Genomic DNA, 22745 nt, shown 5'->3' on the forward strand with positions numbered 1-22745 from the left:
TGTCTATGAGGAAGCTGAAAAGAGGTTGACTAAAGTCATGTAATCTTACATGGTGGAACATCTTACCAAAGAAATGGCAATATGTTTCTTTTCAGACATCTCACTTTTTAACAGACTACAGTGAATCTTGGTGTACAGCGTTGGTCAGTGACTATGTAATTTAATCAGTTAAGAAACTGTACTTAAACAAACTTAGATTTATATCCTGTGTGCTTTTAAGGGTACATGAAGTACTGTATGCTGCATGTCACTTTATCAGATAACTGCCAGTTCCCATTTGCCTGAGGCAACCAAATGAATTCCATACCTGTTAGTTCAGTCTTGCAGTGCCAAAGCTGACGGTTTTCTGTTTTACGCATTAAGTGTAAACATGTGCTTGCTAATTTGAGTTGACTAATAAACACAGAAGTGTGAGAGCAGCCAATTCTGTGCTAGACCACAGGTTCACTCACCCAGTATTCTGTTCCTCATGCTGGCCTACAAGGGGATGCCTAAGGAAATGTAGAAGAATGGAGCAAACTTGTAGCAGTGGCTCCCCTCCTCAGAACTCTCTCCCACCTTTGAGAAATCTGTGGCCCAGAAACTTTTCAAATTGAGGGAATACTTTTAAATTAAATAACCCTTAATTATATATTTTTTTTCTGTGAATTTGTCTTGTCAATTTCAAACATAAAAACTTTTAACATCTACTAGGAGCAGCTGAGGGAACTGGGGTCGTTTAGTCTGGAGGAGGCTCAGGGTAGACCTCATTGCTCTCTACAACTACCTGAAAGGAAGGTGTGGGGGCTGGGGATCGGCCTGTTCTCACAGGTAACTAGTGATAGGAATAGAGGGAACAGCCTTAAGTTGCATCAGGGGAGGTTCAGGTTGAAAATGAGGAGACATTTCTTCTCAGAAAGAGCAGTCAGGCACTGGGACGGGTTGCCCAGGGAGGTGGAGGAGTCACCGTCCCTGGGAGTGTTCAAGGAAATGTTGGACCTGGTGCTCAGGGACATGGTTTAGTGGGTGACATTGGTAGTATGGTGATTGTTAGACCAGATGATCTTTTCCAACCTTGATGATTCTATGATACAGTTCTGCTGCAACGACTTCAACATCATAACTATTCTCTGTTTGAAATTAACGTTGTTTTATTCTGAACATACCATGTTTAGTTTCTATTTTATTTTCTAAAAGCATACTTAGACATTCTTGTAGAGTTGTATTTGTATCCACTAGCCACATTTTATGTTGATCATACTCTAAAGTGTACCTTGGTTCTCTCAGTTGCTGTCAAGACTTGTGTAACTGCCTCTTGAATAAGTTTGCAAGGACTCCTGAATACTCATTTGCATTGATATAAGAAAAGAACATTACCACTCTTTTGTCTTAGCTGTCAGACTTAATGTGAGAAACAGAAGACAGTAGGAGAGCCTAAACAGGGGTGTCTATTTGGTGTTTAAGATGCCCGAGGGTATATGAGGCACATGCCTGGCAAGTACAGCAGGTAAGATAAACTTGCACACCTTTGGAAGTGACAGCTTGAGGTCATAAAGAATACCCGGTGTCATCTAAAATGGCACTAGATACCTTTATTTAGGCATTGAATTTCTGCTTAGATGGTGCTATTTAAAACAGTCTAACTCTTATCTGTCAGTCAAGAGTTTTGAGTTCCAAACTGTCCATATTTCTTAGTGAAGGTGACAGAACACTACCTGCAGTTTTGAATAATTATGTCATGCCATTTTTTTTAAAAAATTCACATAAAATATATATTAAATATTTTAAAATAATGTTTCTTATGACTTGTTTAGGATGCTGGGGAGATGGTTCGGTCCTTTGTCGGTGGCTTGGAACTGATAGTCAATCTGCTAAAATCAAAGAATAAAGAAGTTTTAGCAAGTGTATGTGCAGCCATTACAAATATAGCTAAAGATAAAGAAAATTTAGCTGTTATAACAGATCACGGAGTCGTCCCTCTGTTGTCTAAACTAGCAAACACAGTAAGTAAACATACTATATTAAGTATCATACTAAACATACTATATTAAGTACCTGAGTTTCTTATATCAATCTGCATTATACTCAACTAAAAGGTTGTGACATGAGTGATAGATTTTGCAGCAGCTATCAGGAAGAGATGCAGAATTCCTCCTCCATGTATATTGGACATGAAAGCACTCTGTGGCTGGTACTAAAATTGCTTTGGAAGATGAGCTTCATTTTAATAATCACTGTTGCTGAATATTGCTTTTCAGAAATGCAGCTGCTGTATGGAAAAAGTACAAAGGGTTGAGAGAGCAATAAATCTGAAATGCACAGAGAATCTTAGTGATGGGCTATATGTTAAATTTTAATGCTAATCTTACCTGATTTCCAGTCAGTCTAAAAGCACCTTTAAAATAATATAAAAATTCACTGCACTTCTTACAAAGAGGGCTCCGTGCCTCATAGTTCGCTCCAATTTTTAATTGTATTACAATTAAAATAGGACATAAAAATGTTTTAGAATACAGTATGACATTTTTATTGTATTATATTGTTTTTAATTTATTATGTTTTTACCTTTTTCAGAACGATGACAAATTAAGACGTCACTTAGCAGAGGCCATTTCTCACTGTTGCATGTGGGGAAGCAATAGAGTTACCTTTGGAGAGAGCAAGGCTGTAGCTCCCTTAGTGCGTTACTTGAAGTCAAATGATCCTTTGGTTCATAGAGCTACAGCTCAGGCTTTATATCAGCTTTCAGAGGATCCCAGCAACTGTATCACCATGCATGAAAACGGAGTGGTGAAGGTGAGGTGGAAATTTTCTTATTTGGCTCGGTCAAAAAAGACCTTTCTTTTGAAATAGTTTTTGAATGCTGCTGTGTACCTCAAATATTCTGAGCTTTCCCTTAGAAAAGTTCAATTAAGTAGTGAAATAGGGAAGAGTAGTGCTAGAGTTATCACAGCCTGGTGGTTGTTGAGATGTGGACATTCACCTTTAGAGTGCTTGACTTGACTTGACCTCAGCTGGTAGTGACATTACATCAGCATTTTATCAGCACGGAAAGTTGGCCAGTATGACAGGAAGCCACCTTGGAACTGCGTGTAACTGGATTTAGGAACAAATTAAAATTAAAATTAAAAATGAAACAAAGGCTTAGCTTACCTGGAGCTGTTTCAGTGAGTTCTGTATTCACTTATAAGAAATTGTATTTTAGGAGTTAAGCATGAGAATATTCTCCAAAGGCCTTTCTCTAGAAATAATTTTTCTATCAAAAAGATTTCTATCAGTTTTATCTCACAAGTTGAAGCCAGTAAAGTTATTTCACAGGAAAGAGAAGGATTATGGCCTTAAAGATAGAAATTTTAGGAACTGTCAATTTTTGCAAATTTCTGATGATGTGATTTTATAGTAATTCCATCTGAGTCTAGGTTCATTTTCAGTTTTCAGTCCTAGTTAAAATATTTACACTAATTAAAAGCATTTATTTGCACTTGCAGATAAGTAGGGATATGCAAAAAATGTCATAGGTGTTTTGTTTTTACATTGTTCACAATGTTCTGGAATTGCTACAGTATGTTAAAGGGGAGAAAAGAGAACTGATAAAAGGAAAAGTGAATTATAAAATAAATGAACTTGGATTAACTTAGTTGCATGCATCTAAGCATTTTGCTCGGGGTGTGCTTTCCCTTTCTTGTGTACAAGAAACTTGTATTTTTGTAATGAAATGGACAAGTGTTTGATTACATAATAGTATGTGGCTCCAGCACAGAACCAAAGGGGAAGTTTCTGCCACCTCATAATTGATGGATGGGCTAAACATCTGAGAGCATATATGACCAATTCTCATCACATGGGCCATAATAGGCATGCATTTGTATTCTATAAGCACGTATACATTATTAATACGACAGGAAGCAGCTACATTTTGGTCCATCACAAGATTAACTACCAGGGTAGTGGTGGAGATGAAAAGGATGAGGGGTTTGGTGAACAATGAACAGAAAATTTACTTGAATTTTTGGTCTGCTCTGCAAATGTAAGGAACTAAGAGATGGCAGTGTGTTCTCACCTACCCTGAAGTATTTAAGAACTCTACAAGGTTTGACTAATCCTCCTCTGTAGTTCACATGATCTAATTGTGGGGGGAAAGCAGTTTGACTGCAAACAAAACTAGTTTCATATTGAATCTTTAAAACACAGCCAAACCTGATCAAGAATTAAGAGCTTAAAGAAGAGCATTAAGATGAAAACACCTGTGACAACACTTTGTCATGAGGGACCTAGAATAATTCTTCATTACTTATAAGTATTGCAATGTGCAAAAGTCTTGGGAAGGGTTTTTGGAGGTGATTTAGAATATCATCTATAACATTCAAATGCCCCACTGTTGATTCATGCCATAAGCTCTTCACTTTGGTAAACTGGAATCTTCTCATAGCTAGGAGGTGACTGTGAAACAAATGCATAGGTGGGAAAACACAATGATTCCTTAGTGCTCAGTTATTATTGGCAGTAAAAATGAACTGTGCTTGGAAAGCATTAACTTACCTTAAGGGTTAGCTTTTACCAACCCCGCACCAAAGCAAAAATAATGGAAGTTTGGCAGAGTGTTTTTTCAGATAAATTGAGTCAAACTACTCAGATGGCTGATGCCATCCAAACCAAAGACTGACAGCGAGTGCACAGTCAAATGTACTAAGTTACTATAAACCTCTGAGATCTGTCCAGCTCTTCAAGTAAGCTGCCTTCTGTTCAATGTCCTCCTGCAGTCAGTGTGTATAGTAGAGACTCTGAAGCCTAGAGTCACCCACCCAGTTTGTAGCAATGGGAAATTTATTATTGTAATATGAGCCTTTAAAATAAGTTTGATGCTTTTAAAATTAAAATAAATGAATTATTGTAAGAAATCCATCCAGCTGAACAAATTCTTTAAACATGTCTCATACTTAGGACTAAGAGCTGTACCTAACTAGGTGAGCTACATGTTTTTTGTTCTTGTTTTTAATTCAATGCCTGCATACATTTCATTTCTCTCTATGTCACATTCCAGTGAACCTTCATGGAAGTGCTTAATTACAGATGCCACAGACATTTAATCTGGATAATATGAAAGTTATTACACATACCTAAACAAACAAATACACTCTTCACAAATAGTATTTCTGTACTGTTTAATTATTCAGATGTTTTAAAACAGCGTTTTATGGAAACTTTGTTCTGACACAATGACTATAAATGCATCTGTTATAAAAGCTCTATTTGTTTAAGTCTGTAAGAAATCATTAACACAAGGTGAATTGATAAAATAAATAGGTATGCCTAAACAGGGGGACCCCTGGAGCAGTTCCCAGCTCTTATGTCCAGGTGCACAGCTCTGGCCACATATTGACTGCATATTGAGGCTAAACCTGGATGCACACCAGGACTGTTGCATTCTGGATTGTGCTGGGAAAAAAAAAGAAAAAAAAAGCAGGTGCAGAAGGAAGACTGGAACCACAACATGTATAAACAGTTGGGAATCAGGACTGCAGGACGTACTGCAAAATTCATTTGCCTTTCAACTAATATATACACACAGAGAATCCACTACCAGAGTATGCATTGAAGTTAACATGACTCAGAGATCCATGTTAATAAACTGCAGAAGTCTTTGACCTTGTTCTGTTCTCCCTACACCATAAAGTGACAGATGTACAGTGAGAGGTCATCAGACCGAGTTTTCTGAGCTATATTGAGATTTCTTATCTGTATAGCTTTGTTAGTACGGAGCTCAGTATTAGATTTACCTTATCCTAGTACTATAAGGCAGTATAGGCTTATCCACGTTTAAAAAAAGGATAAAAAAAAAAGGTTGTTTTCAACCCTATCATTTAAGGGATGGAGTTCTCCCAAGCACAAGAGGAAAATGCTTGAGACCATCTGGAGCTTCTAACCCTAAATAAAAGGTGTCTTAATTAGCAGTTATCCTGCTGTGAGATTTCCAACCATTTTCTAATGCTTATATATTGTGTTAACTACCTGGAATAGCAAAACAGCAAAGCAATGTAAAACAACAGATAGGCCTTTTTGTAGGATTTAGATACAAGTGGATATAGCAGATCAGTGAGACATAGCAGCTCCTATCTACTGAGGATGATCATATAATAAGTGAAGCTTGGTGGACAGTTTGAGAAATGTTCTGATGGACTTGAAGCAGTTTCTTCAGAAGTTCTAGCAAAATTGGCTTTGTTCAGTGTTGCCAGAGCTGAGCAGATCACGAAGCACAACATGGACACCATGATAGCTGGCCAATACAGCAATACTTATGAACTTGACTTTTATGCTGGCATTGTTGGAGTTACCATCAGGAATCAATTACTGGAGTTTCAGAAAGGCTAAAGAGAAATTCCCAGATGGAAAGGAGAGTGGGTGGAGGAGGTTTATTAACTCGAATGGAAGAGTCAGTACAATGCTAAATCCTGCTTGATCTATTCAGTTGGTCTGCCAGGCACAGGTAAGACAAGTTGCAGCACTACTGCATCTGTGCTATTGGGTATCTTTGCACTGCGCTTCTGTACTATGCTGATCACAGAGTATCTGGGAGTTTTCATTCTTCTAGTTCCTCCAATGAAGGGCTGACTGAAAGCATTCTTTTGTATTTATGTAGAGATTGTTGTGTTCAGATTTTTCCATAAATCATTATATTTTTGCTTCTGGAAAATTTGTCTGGGTTCTTTTGATTTTTTTTTTTCCTCCATCCTTTTACCAGATTCTGGTAATTCGGTAATCGTGCCTGGTTGGGTTAATGGCACAGCTGCTGTAGTTCTGACTTGGTTGCAATACATGCAGAATACCAGATGTTTCTTAGCACATATTCATGTGCTGTGTTCACATGCACAGAAAGTCTGAAGCTTCAGGGAAACATTTACTCTGCATGAATGACACAGTTGCTGAGTGCTTGAACAGAGACTTTCTCAAAGCGTCAGACTTCTGACTAGTCACTGTGTAGTGTGTATGTACATGTTTCTGTTCAGGACACCAGGAATAAAAATATATAGGGAAACTAGTTTGAGGCAGATATTCATATTTCACATTTTTGCTACTGCTGCAAACAGTGTTTGCTAATTACTCGTGTCAAAGCAACAGGTGTATGTGCACAGCTGTGGGAGAAAGACAGTGTTCCTAGTTCTCACCTATTCATGGCTGTACCCAAAGTACAGGCAGTTTTCTCATGCAAGGCTATGTAACAAAAATGTCAGGAAATACTGGTGTATGTCAACTGCCATGTGAAATTTGGAGTGGGAAAACAAGATGATATTGGAGGAAGTTTAGAAAGGCAGTTCATGATTTTTTTCTTGTATGTTCAGTTCCATGCTCAATATTCTTATGACTAGGAATGAAACAATTGTTATGACCTGTGACAGACGAATCAATGCTTTCTTTCTATCAAACACCACAAAATATTTCCTCTTTCTAAAGTAAAAATTCATGTCTGTACTGGAAAAGAAATTTGTTTTTACAAAGACCAAGTAATGACATGTGGGACATTAGAACACAGGATAAATTTTTAGACGTTAGACTAAAGGCCAGGCATCACTGTGTTTTCAAGATGGGAAATAGCTGTCCACAGACCAAGGAAGAAGAGAAATCCAGCAGTGTATTAAGAGTTTATAGCCAAGATAAGCAGAAGCAGGCAACATTCATTGCACTCAAGTCTCTTACAATTGAGAGAAGGAAAATAGGAAACATCACAGACGACTAGAATTCTTCAGCCATCACCACATTCTCCATGGATACAGCAGAAAACCCCTCACAAAATGTAGCTGTTGCAAAGGAACAAAGATTTCTACCTATGGTTGAGTGCTGTTGAAACCTTAGAACAAACAAAATTGCTCATGAAAAGATCTTGGCTAAAAAGCACAGGTTTTTACAGGGTTACTCTTTTAAGGTGAGTTGTAGAAAGACTGTTCTGCAAGGTGCAGACGGATGAGGAAGTACAATTTCTTTAGCAGTGAAAAGATGAGTCTAAACATGTGCTAGAGGAAGAATTCAAGTCATCTGAAAATCCTGAGAAAATATTTAAATCGTTGGCTTTTCCTAGAGGCCATGTCACCATATTAAACTAATACAACACTTCTCTGTGTTAGAGCCACATTTTTTCTTGGTTTTCTTGGCAAGTTGTAGAATGGGATATGCTTTTGAAGTGGATGAGTTGGGGTGGTGTTGTATATAGGCGCTTATGAAATGGCTCATAATAAGCCTTCTAAACTACTTCAGATAGTTGGAAAGATTCAAAGAAATATGTGGAAGTGAGAAACATGTAACTGAGTATTCCTGCGCATTCTTATTTTGCAAATGAAGGAAGATGAAAGGTATTCTATTGTGAAAGTCAACTTTTGGCTTTTTTTTTTTTTTTTTTTTTTTTTTTTTTTGTCAAATGTGATTATTCTTTCTGTAAAGATGGCCTAGGAAGCTTGAAGGGCTTCATCACATACAGAGTTGAGGACAGTCTTCTATGATGAGGCTAATGAGACTTCTGAGGAGATTATTAAAGTCAAGAGAAAAAAAAAAAAGAAAAAAAAATAAAGAAGAAGCGAAAATAAACACACAAAATCATGATGTGAAAGAACAAAATTCATCATTCATCTTAACTTTAAATGTTTACGCTGTGGACAAACTCTTCTGAGGTAGTCACCTAAGTTCCTGTATTAGTCAAGGGGGAGGAATAGATTCTTCACAGGGTTTCATCTCTCCTAATTTAGACATGTATGTAAAGGTAAGGCACTTCAGTGTCTCCCAGTAGTATTATCTGATCTCATTTGGTTGTAATGAGAGTGCAGGTGCAAAGATCAGATCTACGCATCTGCACTGTAGATATCTGTGCTTAAAGGGGGGAATCCCTTCCCAGGGCAGCGGAGAACATAAATTATCTTATTCCTATGAGGACATAAGAATGGCTATGCATCCAGTTCATTATTAGATAGGAATGACAGAATTCTGAACAATAGTACAATAAGGAAGAGCTATTCAAAAACTACTTTATTCTTTTCTTGGAAAAATACAGATGACATGCATTAATGGTATGATCGTGATGAAACACTATCTGCCCAACAGTAACTGAAGCACACTTTAAACTGATCTAATAAAGACAGACGCTTTAAATTAGTGGATCTAACATGAATCCAGGAATTTTGAAATAGTTCTTTGGAGTATTAAGTCTGGATTCCTTTTATTTAACTTAGGCCACTTTTAGGTATGGAGTTTAAAGTAGTCTAAACTAAGACACCTTCTGTAGCAAATGGAAAGAGAAGTGCACCTGTAGACTTATGCTAGCTGAAAATAGATGCCCAAGGTCTCTGGAAGGAATAGACTCATGAAGGTTTCTAGCTTTCTCCATTGAGTATAGATAGAAAGGACCTAGGTGTCTAACTCAGACTAAACAGCTAGCTTTCAGACAGCTAAATTTGAATTAATATCCTCTTGAATGTTGATTTTCAGCAAGCTGTGCAGTACAGGGAAACTCGCAGGGCTGGAAGAAAGGTAACGTGCCAATATTTTAAAAGCCTAAATAAGATTATAGTCCTGTAAACTGGACACCATTTTCATGTTGAATAATCATAGATACACACATTATTGTACTACATTGTACACTATAATACTAGAAGAGACCATTGTAATGGTCTAGTCTGACTAGTGTTGCTCATACAAACCAGACATTGCTTCAATTTATTTCTGTTTGGAATAGAGTATATCTTTTAGAAAAACACTGACTCTTTACTTAAAAAATTCCAGCGATGGAAAATCCACTAGAGCCATCAAAACTTTTTCCAGTAGTTAAATACCTTCCCCATAAAAACATTTGCACCTTATTTGTAGCCTAAAGTTTGTCTAACTTTATCTATGCCATTACATGTATGATACTGTTGCTTTGTAAACTGAAAAGCCCAATATAAGTTCTGTTTTCATCTACATTCTTATAGAGTAAGATCAAATCATTCCATTGTCATCTCTTTAATTAACTAAATAAGTGTAATCTCTCATGGAATCTCTATCTTTTCAATTCTTTATTTTGGTGGATCAGTTCTGAACCTTTACTTCTGAACCTTCTTCTTTGGATTGAATTTCAGCATACTTCTGAACAGGATTCAATATTACAGTAATAGTTGAATGAATACTTAAAACGGGTAAAATAACTTCCCTGTTTCTATGTAAGCTCTGTTTGAACATCAGAGATTTTCATTATTCTGTTTGGCCACAGTATTGCCCTCAAAGTTCATATTCGGCCAATTTTCTACTTTGACTGTTTGCCAGGTTAGACCTTCTGTGCTATAATGTTGGCTTTCATGCACAGGGATAAAAATTAACATAAGGTAATATTGCTAATGTAAATCACCAGTGAATTTAGAACTTTTGAAATAAATTGATATCTTTTTTTTTTAGGGTTTTAAATCAGATTTTAATAATTGTCAATATACTTTCTAAATCTCAGATGAGTTAGCTGTCTTTTAGATATGAGTCATTCACAGTTTAAAAGCAGGCACAAAATTTATTCACACATTTTATTGTTTTAGAGAGGAAAGTTTTAAGAGACAAACATACTGACTCTTCCTACAATGCCTTTAAAGCAAAATATTGCCTTCCCCAATGGAAGATTCTATTTTTGGCAGAGATATGATTTATTAGAAAACTCAAGTTCACTGGCTGAGAGTTGCATTATGTAGACACAAATGGATTAAAGTCTGTGAAAAGAATGCCAGTGGTTTTGATTGTAAAGTATGAAGCTAAAAACCACCTATTCTGCTTGCCAATGAATACTCTACATTTGTAAGCAGCTGATCAGGTGGCACATAAATATTTTAAAACATTTAGGAATATCTTCTCAGTGAGGTAATTTCCAGTATCTCATTTGAGATAGTCCTTGTGTTCTGACTTTTAGTAAAGTTTGTGCTTGAACTCACAAGTTAATTAATAAGTAATGTTATTAATTTGTCATTTATTCATTTATTTATCTGTACTGTGATGGTGCTTAAAGCCATTGATCACAGTTGAGTAGTTCACTTTGCTGGGCAGTGACATATAGCTACATCAGAACAAGACCTCAGAATTCTTGTAAGAAAAAAGGTGGAGGTGAACAGACAGAAATGAAATGGTAGAAAAACATCTATTAAAAAATTATATTGCTCATACTTGATAATTCAAGCAAACCAAGATACAAGCACTGCTAATTCATAACTGCAACTCAGTTATCATAAGGAAAGTATAAATAAGACATACTGATTATATACTTTTTGTGCAAATCAAGGCAGCAGGGCCACCAGATAGTATCCAGTCAATCAGTCCTTAAGGCACTTAACCCATATGAGAACCATAGCTGGTGCTATTTGCAGTTTTTTCCAGATAGTCAGAGTGCATTAGCATCTGTTGAGCTCTGTTTTGTTCTGAGCTGTTTTCGTTATCCAGATAAGTTCATGTGAAGATGGTATTTTGTCCTGCACTGTGAACAAGTCTTTTTCCTTCTGCTCTTACTCCATTGTATATGAGCACATTTGGGTCAGAGGAACCATTACCTCCATAATTACTGTGCATATCTGAAATGCAGATTAGACTTTCCATTTGTGTTCTGACCTTTTTTAATATTGAAAGTGTCTATTCAACCTGCCAGCATATAGAACTGGTCTTTAGCCTTTCTCTGTGGTCTCATTCATTGAATTACTTGCACTGCATGGAAATGCTTAATTTTCTTAATATTATGAAGTATCTGTAGATACTTCCCAGAATATTGGTTGCTGTAGCTAGTACGAACTTGAGCAGGTAATGCTGAAAACTAAGTTGAAGTCTTTGGTATAATAAGGGAGCAAAACAGAGCCTCGCACTTCTAAGAGTGTATAAAATGCTTCTTGATGTGTACATATACATGCTCATGAATATATATGTATTTAATTAATACATCAGATCCATTCTTGTCTTCTTACGGTGCTCTAGCCTCAAGAGATGCATGGTTGTTTTTAATTTTGTTAACTTATTTTGGCAAACAAGGTGTAATAGCTATAATGTATTTTCTAAACTGTTCTATGAGTTACTGTACAAAGTGTTTGTGCTTTTTGAGTCCTATTCTTAATGGTAGAAAGGTTAATTAATCACTCATAGGCTCTTTCATTCAATGTAATACTATGACATATAAAAAATAGTTTGTTTAACCATGATTTATGAATGTTATTGTGAGAAGCAGATCTACCATTTGGAGAGTTCTTTTATACTTTCTTATAATGACTTTATTAAAGAATACATTTTTGTGTTTTTTACTACACAGTGCTTCCAGAATATTGGTCTTTGTTTGCTAAAATCATAAATCCCTACAAGTTTTGGTGATTTTTTTTTTTAATGTGAAAATGCTTTCATAAGACCATCTTTGTGAAATAAATAATGTGAATTAAAAACTATGGTAGACAATTGCTAGAACTTTCTGCTGAAATCTTTCAAAAAACATCTTTTTGTCATAAGCCATGTATATCTGAGGTTCAGAAACTGAAATGCAAAAGCACTGACACCTACTTCTTTAGAAAAATTTGATTTCAGTTGTTGGGGGGGGGGGGCATGGTCTTTTGGTCTTTGGTAGGAGTACAGAATGTAGTTTTGCATTATTAAACAAGGTTTAAGAAAATATCTTGTAAAAATGCAAAATATTTAATATAATAGCTATACATAAATATTATCATGTGTGTATTATATTATATTATATGTATATTATGTGTATATACAATACACATATACTTGCATATTTACATATTTACATATTTATTTTCAGTTTAGAAGCATCCTCTTTTTAACTGCCATGGTTGGCTTACCCAGGCTCCACAGTTCAGGCTGGAGACACAATGTGTTTGGCACGTACTCCAAGCTAGTTGGTGCCTGTTGCTTTTTATAAATTAGTTGTTGCAGTTCTTGGATGTTAAGAAAGAGGGCACTAGATGGCAAAATCGCTGCATGACTGTTGGCTGCAGAAAGTATGCCCAGTTCCTTCACCCACAAATGTATTGATCTCATCACACTTTGAAATTTCAGATGTAAGAGGTTCCATAAACTAAGTCCAATACTGACATATTTTGTTTTGGTTCGGAAGGATTAATGATAACTGACAATGTTACATCACTACATTTTCTGTTGTGTTGGCAACTGCTGGGTGTGAACATTTTCCTTACAGTCTCAGCTCCAGGAAGCAGAACCCAGTAAGCCTCTACCTTCGTAACAAAGCAGAACTTCACCATTCATAAAGTAGGGGTACTTATATGTAAAACATTTTGCTTTTGCAACCTTGCCAAAGGTAATGAAGTTTGGCTTCAATGTAGATTAAGCCTCAGACGTGAGGTGATTTTTCAAAATTTCACACTACTAAAGTTTATGATACGTAGCAAGTGTTTTGTTAAAATCTGGCTGATTCCAGATGGGAACAACCAGCAGCCCAGGGGAGATCAGCTTATCTTTGCCCAAACCCTGTGCTTCAGGAGACCTCTAATTTAGTAACGTTTGGATAACAAACCTAGAGGCTGGCATAGAGCTCCTCTTGGCACAATTTAAACATCTTTTAGTCTTATAAAAAGAAGCTTGTCCCACTAAGCTGTAGGTTTGTTGGAGCTGTTTAACAGTAGCTGTGCCCTGCAGCTCTTTTAGTGATAAATGAGCCGCTTAAAATAAGTGTGATTGCAGCCAACTGTGCAGAAGGAATCATTAAAAAAAAAAATTAAATAGACATATTTGAAGCTTAAAAATGCACAAACAAAGTATGTTAAACCAAAATATATGCTGCTTCTTTTAATGGAAAAGATTGCTACTGGCTAAGTCTGCCAGCTTCAATAGGTGTGCCAAAAAGCCAAGGAATCTGGCAGAGTCCATAGATAGCTGTTCCATCTTTCATCTATATTTCTTTTCTGTATTTATCTTGCTTTAGAAAATTCAGAGAATGTCTTTTCCTTCCGACTTGGCACTCTTTCTAAACCACAGAAATACACGGAGCGGCTTCTTGCCGTTGTTTAACTCCCTGTACCAAGTCTTATCCTTGTGACTATGTGAAATATTTCTTTCTAATTTGGCATTAATAAGAAAGAAGAATATTGAAATATTTTAATATTTATGGAATAATGGCAACATTGGCAGATATTAGAATTATGAATTCTAATAATTAGAATATGAGAGGTACTGGGCTTAATGCACAAGGGCATAATGCCAGGTAATTATTTTTGGCATTCAGCTGATCAAAAATAGTTTCCTTTTATGTAAGAAGCTATTCAAAGAAGATGAGTATAAGAAATAATAAGAAAAATATATACACATGCGCATAGATTCATACTTACACATATAGACAAATAGAGGCTGAATTGTTGCTCAGGAGTCCTTAGTGGACCAAAGTATGCGTTGTATGTTGTCATCTATGAAAACTTCTTTTTTCTTCTTTTTTTTCCAGCAGAATCTATCACTCAGTTACACTTGGCTTCGAGCCCTAGTCATTGTAATCTCTTTTATGTTGCTATTTCAAAGAGCACTCTGCACTATCTTTTAGTAATATGGCACATCTTACTGCTGTCACTTTCAAGGTATAAATTCAAAGGAGAAGTCCTTTTGTAATGTGTAGATTATGAGATGAGCCCTAGTGTTAATGTTTCTGTATTTTGGCATAGTCTATAGACTTGACTGTGTTTCTAAGGAGCATGAGCTCGATGAGGATTGTGTCACTGACTTCAGTGAGGGCTGGATCAGATTGTGAATCATAGTTGCAATGGTGATTATATAAACACCCATTGTATATAAAAGCTAAAAGATAACTTCTGCTAGACCCATATGACTTCATTTTATTTGAAATCTCATTTATATTTATCTCAAAGAATCATAATTGACTGTATTTACCAGCTACTAATCAGTGCAGGATTTCTTGCAACTGTTTATGATAACTTTTAATCTCTGGAAGTTTTGAAGAAAAAATGAATGTTAAAGTAAGAAAATATTGGTCAGTATTTCTAGTCAATTACCGAAGGAGCCTGATATATTGCAAATTATACATTATCTTTCCATCTGGGGAATCCAGAAAGCTAGATAGTAAGTGAATTTAGATTGTACCTAGTCTACTCATTGCATTTCTGTTGAAAATAAAGGTAAAAATCAATAAACTGTCCATGGTATAGAACTGAGAAACTAGTCGTGCATAAAGGTACTTCCTTCCTGCCATGCATGTATTACAGTTCCAACCACTGGACTCAGGGTGAGATACGTAATATAGGTTCCTGTGACAATGTGCTTACATTAAAGATCACCAAAACGTATTTAAAACACCTAAAACCAGAACTGCCCTGAGGAGGTCCTCTCTTTCACTATCACATGCCTACTGCCTGTCTTGTATGTGGGAAGAATTCAGGTTAATTTGCTCTTTTTATCTGTGTACACTGTACCTGTGAAACCTGAACAAATCCCAAAGTCATTAGACTGGCTTACCTCCTATACAGAAATGCAAAGACGTAGTTGCTGGACTTAGGCTTTATTTTAGCCTAAGCTACTCCATTGTAGGCTTTATGGAGTGCGTATATATCTCACCGAGGTCCATCATACTTTTGTCCTGGATTTCTTGGACGTTCACTGTAGAGATAATACTTTATTAGTATTTTGCTTCATAAAGCATTTCATCTTCTCATCAGTTGCCATATAATTTTATCCATGTGCAGTAATCCTCTTGCTATTTTTAAGTGTTGGATTTGCTCCTCTTGGGTTTTAAGAGAGCATTCAACAGAACTCTTCACCAAAGACTCATAAAGAATTCAAACTGCCATGTCATGGGGAGGCAAAATCCTAGAAAGAAAAAATAACTGGTTAGAAATGAGGACTCAAAGTGTAGGAATTAGGAGTTAGGATCAAGTTTTGCAGCCAAGGGATCTTGCCATTCAGTATTTCATAAATGATAATGGAAAGGATGGTGAAAGGTGAGATTGCAAAGTTTGCTGACGATACTTAGTCCTTCATGGCAGTAGATGTGACAGCTGATTGTAAACTGCAATTCACAATACTGAGACATGCCAAATCTCCAGTACAAGTACATTACAGCTCAGTACAAATTTTTTATCGTTCATGAAAGCATTGCATGTACTACAAGAGACCCTACGGCATGCTACACATGTGCAGCAGATGCAAAGGGACATTCAGTAACAATTTGTTAGCACTAAAAATAGGCCCATGTTTGGGCAAGGCAGTAATGTCCTTGGACAAATAAAAATCCATTGTAACATAGTGTTAAGGACACCCTGAAGTCCGGACTTTGGATCTTGGGTTTGCTTCTGACTGCTCAGGCTGTTTCTGGTAATCTCTCTGCTCTTCATCTCATTATGCCAGAATTCTCATGTAATTTGCATAAGAATTATTTGTCTTTAAATTCATGCAAACTTCCTAGGGAGTGAGGAGAAGAACTGTTATTTTATTTAATTCTTGAGTATCACAGATGCGTATGAGGGAATTGTTTTCTAGAAACCACTCTTTAACAAACACTATTCTACATAAAGATGCAAGAGTTGATAAGCACCTTATTTTTATCATGATTCAAGCATGTGATGAAGTGTTTTTCTGAAAAAGTAGTGTTTTTTTTTCTTTTTTTTCTTTTTTTTTCTTTTTTTTTCAGTTGGAAACTGAAGGATGAAAAGAGAATATTCCCTTTTCAAAGAGTAGTGCTTTGGTTTACACCAGCTTCCCCATAGTGTCATAGTTATGCTGCAATGTGCCCCAAGTATTCTCACCCCCAATCATCCAAAATTCTGTTATTAGTGTGCTTGTGCTAACATCAGCATTATGAAATAATATTTTGGGTAGCTGGTAAACCAACCTTTCAACCTTTTCATGCTACCTGGAATACAAAGTGACCACCATGCAGAGTTTAGAGTATCAATAGGGATTCTTTTTAGCTTTCTGCCATAGTAGCATTCTTCTAGGAAGTCCACATGATTTTTTTTTTCTTCCATAATAAAATATAAGTTTGCATGTTTTTAGAAAATTAATTTTCACATCTTCCCCCACATGTTTTAACCAGCTCTGCCAGAGCTTTTATACTTGTGCTACAACCTCCACTTGCCTAAGCATAACTAGAATTTTCTATTTAGAAAATTAAAAATGCCCAAGCAAACAAATGAGCCAAAACATCCCCAAAATTTGAAGCCTGGAAATAAAGTTGAACAATTAATAGAAAGGTTGAATAATAGACTTTTTCTCTAATCCAATGAAAGTTTTAGATTTAACTTCCATTAATGTATTTCTAATTCCCTATGTCATAGTTATGTCCTTAGAAGATGAAGGAAGCAGATGAAGGCCCCTAGTATTTCCTGACAGGCATAGACACGGCAGGCAGGTATTATTGCCTGCTTGCAGGCTATGTAGTGTCTTTAAAAATCTCTGATCTCACAGAGCTTCAAAAATTCAGCAGCCACTCAAACAATGGCCAGCGTAAATCCTGGACTGCTTCTGGAGAGATGTTTCTTTTTTTGAAAAATTTCTGTCTAACTTCACTCTTGTAAACTATATGCAAATTACAAGTAGTTTGGTTGAATATGACCTGGAAAAAAAAAAATTGTCTGTGACAATAAATGTCCATGGTAATGTTTTTCCACAGCATACCCTTTATGAAAGCATACAAATTTCCAGCACTTGTAAATATATTTTATGATCACTATATCAGACATTGTTCATAAAGCAATGTTCAACTCATTCAGAAATTTGGGTTGACTTAAGGAAGTTGAATCCTCAATGTAAAATAACTCATTCCTTATGTTCTTGTCTAATAACAAAATAGAAGCAGTTTTACAATCTGAAAAAGTAGTAACTTCCACTCTGTGTTCATTGTTGCTTCTATTTTTTGACTTGATACCATATATTCAATTCTGTGTGTGTAGTCCTCCATACATCACAATAGTAGTGACCAAAAAAAAGAGTAATACAAAAATTGATAGTATATACAGACTTCAGCAAATGTGAATATCAATTTTAAGAGAGGAAAGAAAAGAAAAAAATATTCCTGCAGCTCACCTCACTCTGTAATCCAAAGCAAAAACTTACAAAGTAGAAAACAAGGAAAGACAAGAAACTTTTGAAATTTAAAGATAGAAAATAAAATGTGGGCTATACACAGACTTTTGTCCATGAAAGGTCCTGGGTCATTTTGTGCTTTCTTACGTTCAGAATTTTGTATTTGTATGAATAAAGCTGAGCTGTGTTCATACTATCTATACAATCATTTATGCTTTGACCTAAGATAAATTACTGTCTTTCCAGACTGGAAGACATCGTAGGTTTATCCAAAGGGATAGTGTAGTTATATATGTGCTTATTCTTATTTTACATTATTTGTTTTGGAAAATTAACTTCAGTTAGGAGGAGATCCAAATGTGAAAAATTAAATAATAATTAAATTATTGTTATTAAATTCTACACTCTCATCTTGGAATCTACCCAGAAAAAATTACAGGAGTCATTTATTAATTTTGACTATCTATATATATAATAGTGCTAGTTTCATAAAGTGTTCTAATTGAATGTTCTCTGGTACATTTGCTAGTTTAAAAACAGACCATAAATCGAACAATGCCAGTCTGCTTCCAGTTTATGTAAATGTATGCACTGTTGCCACCCACACATCTCAAAACATGAGATTATAGATCAGTCTTCCAGTACACTACCAAAAAAAAAAAAGTCTTTAAAATACTTTATCTTGTTATTTGAAATAAATGCTATTGCATGGGTCTACAGTATGGCTGTCCTGCTTTTATCCCCAGACTTTGATATGTAATGTTTACTAGCAAAAGCATCCCACTGGTTTTGATTATTATGATCGTACATAGGCAGCGAGACAGACACTGAGACCATTGGATCTAAATCCATATTGACTTTAGAGATCAAAATCAGTACTTGGAATTGAATACAGAAGAGAGTTTGAAGTCAGTCCAGCAATACCAGTAGATGTAACGTACTTTTAAAATACTAGTACAGTAAGGCTTTGGACCTTGTTCTCAGTCTAAGATACAGCTTGAGATAAACACTGCAAAGTTTGTCAGTAGTCTGGAAATTGTTGTTTCTCTTTGCTGCAGTTCAATGTTTAAAGACAGACTGGTTATGGTGCACTTCAAGAATAACAGGTAAACTAAAGAACTAAATGCGTGATTTTTTCAGGGTATTGCTGAGAAGTCAAGCAGAACCATATGTGTGGGTTCCTGGACAGCTTTTTTTTCTCTGACTCGTTCCTGAGAGTTTATTTGCATCTGCCCTCTCTTGGCTTCCATGAAGCTTTTATATGACTGCTAGAGACAGACAGACAGAGACAAAATAATAGTATTCATATTAATAGTAATTAAAAAAATATATAATTGGAAAACTAAAACTGAATTAGCAGATCTTTTTTCAATTTCCTGTACTATCTCCTCAGTAGTATTTGGGAAGGAAGGGCAAGGTAAAAGTTGCGCTCCTGTAAAATGAAAAAGAAAGCAAAATGTGAAAAAACAGACATATAAGATACATACTGAAAATAAGCAGGGAATAAAAAGAAAAATTGGTCAGGTTGCAGCAAAATAAGGGAAGGATAATCCCCAACATGTTACAGAATCAGACTAAATTTTGAAAGGAAAAGAACATCCATGGCATAAGCCTACTGTTTTGAACGCCCATTACACGTAGCAAGTAAGCAGGCTCCTGTTTTAATACAATGAATTTCCAGTGAATTGAAAAAAGCTTTTTTTATGTCACTGTATTGATGTTATGAGAAAGTTCTTTATTCTCTCTGTCCCACCAAGAGCCTTTTATATGTTAATCTTCTCTTGAAAACTACAATGAAATAAAAATAAAATAGAGAAAGTGGTTCAAATAAAACTGTGCTGTAAGACCTTGGGCTTCATCACTTCTGGATTATCAGATCTGTCTATTGCTTTTTGTGGGATGAATTTCATATCCTGTAAGACTTTTGTACGTTGGAATGCTCATGATGATTGAATTCTTTCTTAATATTGCACCAAACTTCTAACAGCTGAATGTAGATTCAAACTATCCACCCTTAAGGACCCTGATTGGTTGCATATAATCCTACCTTTTAAACAACGATTCAAAGGCGTTTTTACTGCTGGTTCTATTTAGCTATATTACCTTTCCATTATATGTTTATATTCAGTTACATCTGAAATTGTGGGAAATATCCCTCTGAAGTCCAATGACTAACAACCTGAGATGGGAAAACCTTCCAATTTAGTGTATTCTAAGATGGCCTGCAAGTTTACAAAGTTTTAAAACCTTTCTGCATTTTACCAGATAGCATTTTATTCACATTTTCCTTGTCATTGATAATCAGAATTCTCTGCCCTTTTGTTATGTCTTTGTGCAGAAGTGGGGTGCCCTCCCCTAAATAATAATATGATTATATGAAATAGACAGTTAATACAGATGAGGTATAAAAAGAGCTGAAGAGCATTTTGTTCATATTTTCTACATGTATATAAACTTGCGAGTATGTATGTGTATTTAGAGTGTGTACCATGTTATAATTTCCTATAGGCATTCAGGTTTTATGTGTTTTTCCAACAAGTGAAGCAATGCCACATTTAGCCTTATTGGACAGTAGGAGAGCTATATACATATATCTCTATTATTTTCTTAGTGTTTGTCCAAGAGGACTTCTATTCAAGAGTGTAGTAAACACAATTCAGCTGTGTTGGAGAAAGACCCAAATGCTCTTAAGTTTGGCTGTAATAAGAGGAGGACGAGGGGGACCTGTATGCAGAAGAATTTTAAATTGCGGATCTACCATGAAAATCGGTTGAAGTTCACTGAAACTGTTTATTTCTAAAGAAATAGTAAACATCTTATTACAGTGTATCATAATTAGATGTTCAGAATTCTTCACAGGATCTGTCAAGCCATCCTGTTCTTTCTCCCTTGTTTCCCAGCATCTCATAGGATTCATCTTACCTAACAGCTGCTTTGTCACAGGCAGTCACACAGAAAAAAGTAATCACTTGCAAAGGGTAAGTCCTAAGTTCTAAAGCAGGTGAGGTGATTTAATACCTGGAAGTACACCACAAACTGCAGACAAGTTTGTTTCCACCCTAACATGTCCTGCAGCTGTTTGCAGAAAGGATACAGGTGTCCCCCTGCACTCTCCTTCACTGTTTTTTGCTTCTTTATTTGTTTTAAGGAATAAGGGAAAGATGAGAAAGAAGAGAGAGCTCCTTCCCAGCCAGCTGACTGCCCCTGTGTTCAGGTGTACCTTAGCTTAAGCTGCATCATTTGGACCTTCTCATCCCCTAGTCTGCCTGACTTGACACTGAAGGGTTGTTACCCTTTATGCATGGCTGCTAGAATGGAAATGTGTTTCAGGGGAGAGAGAAGAGGAAAGACAGAAATGAAAGAGGAAAGGAAAAGAAGCCAGGTGGGATTTTGCTAGGATTTCACCCAGCCCAGCCAGAGTGTTTCAGTTCCTCCTCTTTGCATTCAGCGTGAAGTGGGCCACGTCAGGGGCTGCTCCGACTTTAGTCCTGGAGAGGAGAGGTCTTGTGTGAGGTCTTGTGTCAGCACAGTGGGTGTCTGCCCTGCCCATCTTTTGCCTTTGACTTTTGCCTTGTGGTACAGGATTTTCTACCTCTACTAACTCAGTGTTCCCTGGCCCAAAGACTTCACATCTGAAATCTATTCTCTTTGTGTTATGTGAGGAGAAGAAAAAAAAAAAAAAAAAAAAGGAAAACACCGCAGAACTTGCTTGAGCATCTTCTTAGGAGGCTGTGCTTGGTACATGGGACATCCTTTCACTCCACTGAAAGAAGAAATCAGGAAATGGGCCTGAATTTTAATTTAGAAACTGACAGCTTAATCTTCATTATGCTTTGATTGTAGAGTATGATTTATTATTTATAATCTAATTTTTTAAGAAATATTTTCATAGGAATATGTGTAACATAACACTCAAAGTAGGTGCTTTAATATTTTCCAGTGTGCAATATGGTGTTGAAAGTTAGCAAAATGCTGCCTGGATCTAGACTGATACTTTCTTGGATAAGCTTCCACCATATGCTTTTATTTAAAGTATTTTTTAGGTTAGGTTTATAAAAAGCATGTGAAAAATGTCTTTTTTGGAAAAGAAGTGTTACGCAATTAGAAAATCACAGTGCTAGAAATTTAGTATCCTTTAGGAAATGTTGCATGTAAAAGAAGTCAGATACTAAATCTAAATTTAAAAAAAGAAATGGCAAGTCCTACCACCAACTGGAAATGTTATGTCAATCTACAAGATGTCATCACCAGCACAGCAGATAGAAGCAGCAGTTGTGTTGAAGTAAATGTCTTTAGTTCCAGGAATTTTGAGCTCTATGTGAACTCTGACTTGCTTCCCAGTATAGATATGAATCTTATTGAAGGAGTTAGCCCATATTTCCTTCTGATCAGAAAAAAAAAAAAAAAATCTAATAAAATCTGTTTTACAGGGCAGAAACACATAAACAAGCAAACAAATGAACAAACAAAAAATAGGAAAAAAAAAAAAAGATATTAAAATTATTTTAATAGTTGTTCTTTCTTCATCATTTGCTTTCATGTTCACAAGACTCCAGAGTATAGCTTAGGCTGATCTGTATCTGCTTTGTATGAGCATGGGAACCTCTGTCCAGCAGTGTTGTTCTACACTGTCCACTGCTTTGGAAAACTCATAGAAACATCAAGTGACTAACCCCTTATTTGAAGAAGAATACATGCAAACTATTCTTTCTGAAAATATCACTTCCTATATTTCCTGCTTCCCCCACCTG

General features: G+C 36.0%; 1 protein-coding gene across 1 annotated transcript in view; it reads left to right on the top strand.

The window, feature by feature from the left end:
• Window positions 1-22745, top strand: part of ODAD2 (outer dynein arm docking complex subunit 2) — a 90582-nt gene that overhangs the window by 62084 nt on the left and 5753 nt on the right. Inside the window, exons 18-19 of the mRNA XM_068673640.1 lie at window positions 1794-1982; window positions 2554-2775. Of these exons, the coding sequence (XP_068529741.1) occupies window positions 1794-1982; window positions 2554-2775 (411 nt within the window). The remainder of the gene's footprint in view (window positions 1-1793; window positions 1983-2553; window positions 2776-22745) is intronic.

The sequence above is a fragment of the Anas acuta genome, chromosome 2 (assembly GCF_963932015.1).
Source record: "Anas acuta chromosome 2, bAnaAcu1.1, whole genome shotgun sequence".
Classification (NCBI taxonomy): domain Eukaryota; kingdom Metazoa; phylum Chordata; class Aves; order Anseriformes; family Anatidae; genus Anas; species Anas acuta.